Here is an 8312-nt window from a genome sequence, read left to right as displayed (position 1 = left end):
AGACGAGAGAGAGAGAGAGAGAGAGAGAGAGAGAGGGAGATTCGCATTTATATGCATTTGAGTAGCCCGCCTCACATCACATGATCCTTTTTAATTCATCTTCAAGTAAGACTAAAGATAGAAGCGCTGAAAAATCATGACCATTTTTTTCAAAATAGGAGATAGGCTCCCCCTAGCTTCTACCCTCTATCTTCCATTTTTTTCGTTTTCTTCAAATTTTTTTTCTATCTCAATGATATCGTCTCGTTATTATATAGATCGGAAGTCATTCATTACAGGATTAGGACTAACTGGTAGGCGGAGGCGGCGGAGGTGGTTGCGCCAGTAATGTTGGCAGCGTATTCAGGTCAATTCCAGGTGGCGCAGGAGTCTGTTGTTGAGGCGGAGGTGGGACAGGCGCAGCTGGTGGCCAGCCGCCCATTTGTTGTGGTTGCCAGCCACCGGGGAATCCCGGAGGCGGTGCCGTGCCAGGTGGTGGCGGCCGCATCGGTCCCTGTTGACCCTGCTGCCACGGCGGTATGCCCATCCCGGGCGGAGGAATCTGTGTAGGCGGCATTTGGCCCGGTGGTGGTGGTTGATTATTACCTGTCATCCATGGCATTAACGGCGGAATGTTGGGCTGCGCAGTGGAGCCGGGCGGCGGTGGTGGCGGCTGCATCACACCTGGCGGTGGTGGCATGCTCACTGGTGGTTGCCATTGCATGTTCATGTTGTTCATTCCTTCGCTACCTTGGCTCCACGGTGGAGGTGCCATGCCTGGTGGAGGCATCATTGGGCCGCTCTGCATCATTTGCGGCGGAGGATGAGCCGGAGCTGCCATTAACGCGCGAGGTGGCTGTTGTCTGAAAAAGACAAACGATCATCGTATTCAACTTAGTTTAGTGAAAAAGAGTGTTGTAATAATGAAAGATAATTAAGAAAGGAAAAAAAATTGTACCTGTCAAAAAGTCCAGGATAATTTGGATTGGGAGTCTGTCTATTTTGTCCCGTCTTTGATCTATCCGGTGGCGGGCCTTCTCCCAATTCCGCCATAAGCGACATGTACTCCTCATCTATTTTGGCCTTATCTCCAGCTTGACCCATTCCTCCCATTCCAGCGGCTGCTGGACCTCCCTGACCGGGTCTCTTTGATCTACAATCTCGAGCAATATGTCCTGCACCACCACAACTTGAACATACTATATTGTTTGTCACATTTGGTTTATCGGGACACTAAAATTTCATCAATAATTTATTAGTTACAAAAATAAAAAAGATTCTTTCAATAAAATATTGCATGATTTTCACAAACCAGCCAAGATTTGTGATCTGAAGCCCCACAATTGGTACAACGTGGTCCATCGTTCTCGCGTAATGTTCCATTTAACAAAGCTAATTCGCGTAATTGATTACGTCGCAAGTCGTTTTGACCCTCCGGCACTTCTACACCTTGCCGAATAATTTCGTGAATCTGTATATATAAATGCATTTAATTATATTAGTTATTTTATCTATCTTACTATTATATTTTAATTAATTATATCATATTCAACAATACTCTTTCTATATTCGATACAGAAATTTTCTGTATCTTTCATGCTTGTATAATTTATATCCGGTATCCGGTACCGGATATCGGATATTTACAGATATTCAATATATTTCTAAAAAATATATCAGTCATAAAAGTTTTTAAATATTCGTTACCATTATACATGTCGTTTCAATATCAGTTTCGATCGAATATGTTGCCAGAAATCAGATATCCGACAATCCTTTCCGGATATCCGGTGCATCCCTAGTTTCTAATTATAAGAAATAGCTTACATAAAAATTAAAACGATAATACATACTCGTTCTACAGCTTTCTTCACAGCATCTAAATTGTTTGCGGTAATGTACGCATGCAATGGTTCGTCTTCGCCTGGCAAAGGCTGTCCATCTTTTCGACCAACTTTTCCTTCTTTCACAGAACCCTTCCCACGAATTATAATCTTTGCACCAGTTTCCTTTTCCATAGCTAAATGATTTTAAAACAATAAATAGAAATTGAGATAATTACTAATTATATAAATTTTGTAAGTTTATAGAAATCCTTTTGCGAAATGCATCTTGTAATGCCTACATTTTAAAGTATTTCCACGCGGTCCAATAAGTAAACCAACGAAATTTATATCAGGATGCTCTTCCTGAGGAATCATTACTTTATCATGAACTCGTATTATTGGTGGCCTGGAAAAAAAAATTAATATGAGTATTATGAAATAAACAAATAAATATGTTATTTGCATTGAAGTAAATGATATATCCATCCATATGACTTACTTATAATCTGGTGGTGGTTTAAACTCTGGATTGATTTTAAGTATCTTCTGAATCAGATTATGACGTTCTTCTTCTAATTTACGTCTTGTACGATATTCTCTCGTGTTCAACCGTTTACCATCGCTACTGTAAATAGGCTCTGGAGATGGGGATCTGAAAAATAAAAAGAGTAATACCATATCAAGATATAAATTTTTATCAAGATGGTACTAGCGTACAAGCAACCTGACCCTACTATGACTGTATGAATATATAAGTGGGGAAGAACCGTTGATTTAAAATAGAGACTTATGCATATAGATCTTGATTTAAAAAACTGATAAATAAGTTACTGTTATATAATTTTTCTTTTAATACGGATTGTTTTTTTTGTAAATGTAATACTATCTGATAAATTTAATTCATTAATAAATTATGAAATTTATACTTCAAATTCATCTATCAAAAAGAATATTTTGTATTGAAAATTTTGTCTGCAGTATTAGGACAATATACAACTCTTACAAGAAAAATTTATAACATTCAATAATTTTGAAAACAAATTTCAATAACAGTAATATACGATCTCAATAGGTATTATAATAGTAAAATATATCCAACTGTAAGATATATCCAATTGTAGATGTGTACTATAAGGAAATCATTGCATGATTGTATCAGTTTGCTTATGTAATCGGTTGTATTTTCAGAAATTACAAAAGAACTGTATATTATAGAATTTTCCAACAGTATCAAGGTATCAAAATAAAGAATAGAAAAATTGTCGCTGCCGAATATAGCATAGCTATATATTTAGTATTCTATAGTAGGCAACCACTGGAAGACTGCGCGTTTGTGCACGGCAGATATCGGTATGATGTCAGCTGCTAAGATAGATCCTGTGATTATTAGAAATAATTTTTTAGATTAGTTATTAATGCAATTGATATGTCTTACTATGGTATTAACGGAAACACAATGACATAAAAATAATGGTTCCAGCTAAAATCGGAAAAGTTAAACCTATTGGAATAAATTAATTTATTAGAAAAAGTATATGCATTTATTATTTAAGACCTGTACCTGAAAGTAACGTTAAATTCTTTGTTACAATTATTACGAATTTCAGAATGAGAATAAACCGATATTTTCCTGAAATCTGCTCATTAAGGTTGTAATTAGCAATAAATATTGGCAAGTCGATTACAATCTTCCTATTAGCATCAAGATTATAATAATTTTAAAATATGCCGTGCAAATCACGGCAGCCTGAATAGAGGGACAGAATTTCACTCAAGATGACCCATACATAAAGCGATAAATTCATAAACATCGAATATTGAAATATCTGATTGCTAATACTGCATAATTTTTATTGATTATTAGAAAAAGATTACGATAGGTCACCTCAGAGTTACTCTATGTGTGCAAAAATGTATCTATATAAGATATATGAACTAGAATACCCACTGTTCTCTTTAAACACTGCTACTAATATAGTTCATTATACGAATCTATTAAAAACTATTGTTTTATTATATTTTACTTAATTCTCAGAAATTAGTTATTATACTTAATTCTCAGAAAAAAAAAATTAAAAAATACGTAACTTAATAGCTGTAGCAGTGTTTAATAAAAATGAAATATTAAAAAAGATTGATTAGGGCAAACCAATACTATCAAAATTCATCTTCTGTGTTGCATGGGGGCTCTAATCAAGCCCAACGTTTTCAAATCGGTATTCCCACACTAATTGAACCTGAGCCACAGAGATATCTTTTAGGGCTCCTGTATTACGGGCTGCTGTATGTTCAGTAGATATGTAATATTCATTTTTGGTATGTAAGTTTCTTTCAAACCTTTCCTCAGGGTTAAGCGGGATGCCAAGATCTCCAGTGCGTAGCTTCCTGCTGATTTCCTCAATCTGCAGCTGAACTGTAAACCAACGGGTTAGAGGGGGCGGAAACCCCAACAGTTAGATATTGCCAATTTGCCGTATACATTCTATAAAATAAGCCGTATACATTCTATAAAATAATGTCTCAGAAAAGTAATAATGTATTGCACATATATTTGAATCTTGAATATTTCCAAAGTCAAAAGCTTGAGATGCTTTATGTGACTTATTCAATACTAGTTATTTGAAAAAACTGTAAGATATACAATTTTTGCTATATTATTATGTATCTAAATAATATGTAATATAGTTAATAGAATTTCATGATATTGAAAATGCATCGACGGTCAGATTTTAGTTATTCAGCAAAATTGGCAATCCCTCTTGCCAAATTTGATGATTTTATACATTTCTCAAGAAATCTGATGCTTACCTCCACAAATTTTGAATTATTATTGATATATATACTTACATCATAGCCATCTACTCTTATAAATTAGGTTTCAGAAACTTATGTACAGAAGCGAAATATTTGAAATGGTTCCCTAGCCATACGTATTAGCATACTAAAGAAGATATATATCGTAAATGTGTATAAAAGAGAGAAACTTACAGAGATAAGCCCTCTCCTGATCAGGAGTCAGATTTGTCGGTAGTACTGTCGGCATTCCTGGTATAAATGTTTTGTCATGTTCGCTACCACTCCATCTAGTCTTTTTCCTCTTCTTACGTTCTCCATCTTTAGATTCTTTATCCTGTTTACCATCGCCTGCAAAAAATCCCATTATTAAATCATGAATTTATAAATTTTTATACCAAAACATATACATAAATATATCAAGATATAGAAATATTTCTTGTTTTTTACAAGAATTGTAATTATGATAAATTAATTCTGATCAGTATTCATTCTGAAATTTCCTTAACTGATATTGATAGATTCAGTTTTATTTTAAATTAATATATCTTTGAGTAAAATTAATATAATTATATAATTAAATAATTTTTTTTCATTTTAAAGGTAAAAATCCAAGAAATAAGATTATGTAACTTAAAATTATGTAAAGTTATGAAAAATATTTGTTATAAGCAATTTTTTATAATATAGTTTTTTATAATATAGTATAATATATAGTTTTATAATATAGTTATAATTTTTATAATATAGTTTTATAATATAATTAAAAGAATGTCTAGATTTATTAGACCCACATATATCAATTATGGTTAATATTACTCTCTCTTTTGCTAGTATCAAAACAGATGATTTCTTGCATATTTGCATGAATTAAGTTCTTCATTAGCATTATGGCATTTTCTGCTTTCTGTGAGAGAAAAGCCAATCTATAATCTGTACTCTTTGCTTCCTGTTTTTTGCTTTTTACTTTTTATCCTGTTTCTTTCTTTCTATCGCCAGAAATTAATCAATAAATTTAGGAAAAAATAAAAAACTGTTAGAAATAATTATATATCAGGTTTGACTTTGTTTTGATTCACATAACTGAATAGATATGTGCAAACAGCGAATTTGCAATGTTTCTAATGAAATTTGCTCCGATCTTCCCTTTTTCCAATAGCCTCCAGCAAGCTCACAGACGAGGATAGATTTGTGATTGTATTATTCAGATAAGTTGTGTTTTTGTGTAAAAAGATTAGTGTAAGATTAGTGTATTAATATTGTTTTTCAATAATACACACTTATTAGATTACTTATTAGATTCAACATTTGTCGCTGTCAGAAATACATATTTTTGACCAGATGTTCAGCTACTCAATTATATTGTAATTGTACACATAGCTGTTAGTAATTTGCAATATAATTATTAAAATTAAATTGTTTCTCAAATTAGGAGTCTATTCAGTCACTCTTAACGATTATATTGTTATAGCTTGTGTCATTGCGCAACTTTTTTTATTATATACAAAATCTACAACGGTAATGTAACGATATCGTTACAGTCGTTACAAATTACAGAATAAGCCCCTAACTTTACAGTTACCATTATTTATGTAGTTCGAAATTAATTATCAATATCACGAATAAGTTGACACACTGCATAAGAATTCGAAAAATTTTTACAAGAAACATAACAAGAAATTTGATTGAAAATAAAACGATCATAGAGGGAAGAAATGGAGAAGACAAAATATAGGAAGCAAAGCATACATGTAGATTAGATTGGAGAGAAAAGAAAGTGGAGCAGAGACACTCACCTTCTGCTTCCCGTTTGCGGTTCTGCGTTACGGCGCTCGGTGTGTTCATGTTCGTCTGAGTGCCGTTTGCGATTGCAGCACTCACCGCAGCCGCGGCAGCCGCCGCGGCAACTGCCGCTGCCGAAGTTGCATTCTGTTGCTGTTGCTGCTGAGCGTTCTGCAGGTAACTTGGATTTAGCAGCGACGTGAAATTACGCGATTGATTCATAGCAGCCTGGCGTAGTGACGCCGTGCCAGGCGTTGCGCTCGCGCTCGTAATCACAACACCAACACTGTTGATCCGTTGACGGTAGTTGACGCCCAACAACGATAGGCAATAGGCGTAGCGACGGCAGGTTTAGACACAGAGAAAATGGCGAAACTACTCCACTTACGAAGACACCGTTAACACACCTCCATGCTTCATCCCGACGTATCGCGACCGGATGTTAGCCGCGTATCGCCCTCCGGGAATGTTAAGCAACGGATGCGTTCGTTGGTGCACTCACCCTGACGTGCCAATCACGATGTCGGGCGCGAGGAATGACGCGACCGAACGGACCAATCACTTTGCGCCTGATATCGAGGAGACGATTGCTGACATAGCTGTGATCAAAGACTCGCTACAAATCGCTACAAATGCTTTGAAGCGTTTAATTTTAACCAATTAAAAGAAAGAATTTTACTACTGACTGATCAATTAAAAAACGCTTCAAAGAGTTTGCAACATCGCGTTGATCATACCCATTAGCTACGTTCAGCGGACTTAATAGTTGAATGAGCTCTTTGCTATTGATGTATTCTTTCAGATCTAAAATGCTGATTGGGTGATAAAAGAATACACCAATAATTCGCTCAACTGTTGAGTTCGCTGAATGCAGCCATATTGGGTGTATTCAGTACTATAATCGCTCATTAAGCGCTTGTATCTGATTAGCATATTCTATTAGATCTAAAAATATACAACAATTAGATATAAGAACTCACTGAGCGCTTAGTGAGCGTACTGGCTACATTGTAGTACTGACTACACCCATTGCTGTATATTTTGAAATGAGGTGAAAATTTATCAGGTATTGATAAATAAAATTACAAATATTTGACTGAATTTGTTCTGAATATAAAAATTAATATAAAAATTAAGGCTAGTTTATAGTTGATTTTTAGATTTGAGATTATCTTAAGTACAGCCTTAAGATGTCATAAACCAATCAGAGGGCTGTATATATTAGCATCTTAAAATAATGGTCGCGTTCAGCAGATTCAGAATCGATTGTTCTTAGAGATGTTAAAAAACGGTATGAAGAAAAATATCAAATAAAAAACTAGTTTTTTACTGTAAAAAATATTTTTGACCAAATTACATAAAATTCATGAAAAACCTTAGCATTTATGTTAAATGTAGAAGAAGAAATAGAGTTCATTTTTCTTATTATTTCGATACTTTTTAATATTTTTGTTTTTATAATTTTATATCGAAGCGAAAATATGTATTATTGGCTATTGCAATTCTTGATGAAATGATAATAAGTTTGTATGTGTTGCTTGCACTCTTTGCATTCAGCATCTGTGCCTTCTCTAATTTCAACACTCGAATATATTTTTCTAATAATATCACTTTAAGTGCAAAAATTTTGAGAGATTTCAAGTAATGCGAACAGATTTAAATGATCTAAAAAAAATATTCGAGTAAAAACCGTCAAAGTAAAAGGAAAAAAAATCATTAATTTCGAGTTTTTTACTCTAAAATTCTAGTATTTTTCCATCATTTACATCTCTAATTGTTCCACCTTTTGATAAATTTAACCTTGTTAAGAGAGATTACCCAATCACATGCGCGGATTACTAGATTTACTTCATTGATAAAATCATTACTTCATTGATAAAAGATTGATCTTCATATATATATATATATATATATATATATATATATATATAT

General features: G+C 33.8%; 1 protein-coding gene across 1 annotated transcript; it reads right to left on the bottom strand.

The window, feature by feature from the left end:
* Window positions 1-286: 286 nt before the first annotated feature.
* Window positions 287-6602, bottom strand: LOC105622531 (splicing factor 1). Its single transcript, XM_012203946.1, has 9 exons — window positions 6395-6602; window positions 4794-4949; window positions 4143-4218; window positions 2305-2457; window positions 2105-2211; window positions 1833-1999; window positions 1292-1450; window positions 938-1212; window positions 287-842 (listed from the first exon to the last, which is right to left on the bottom strand). Exons 1-9 carry the CDS (start codon window positions 6600-6602, stop codon window positions 287-289), a joined length of 1857 nt encoding a protein of 618 aa, XP_012059336.1.
* Window positions 6603-8312: the final 1710 nt, after the last annotated feature.

This window comes from Atta cephalotes (genome assembly GCF_000143395.1).
Source record: "Atta cephalotes unplaced genomic scaffold scaffold00046, whole genome shotgun sequence".
In the NCBI taxonomy this organism is placed as follows: Eukaryota; Metazoa; Arthropoda; class Insecta; order Hymenoptera; family Formicidae; genus Atta; species Atta cephalotes.
Note: the sequence above shows the minus strand (reverse complement) of the source record. Positions and strands in the feature narration are given on the sequence as shown.

Coding starts and splice junctions, on each gene's coding strand:
- LOC105622531 (XM_012203946.1), bottom strand. CDS start 6,602: ATGAATCAATCGCGTAATTTCACGTCGCTGCTAAATCCAAGTTACCTG. Junction 2,212..2,304: donor AAACCACCACCAGATTATAA/GTAAGTCATATG, acceptor TTTTTTTTCCAG/GCCACCAATAATACGAGTTC. Junction 1,451..1,832: donor TGAAGAAAGCTGTAGAACGA/GTATGTATTATC, acceptor TTATATATACAG/ATTCACGAAATTATTCGGCA.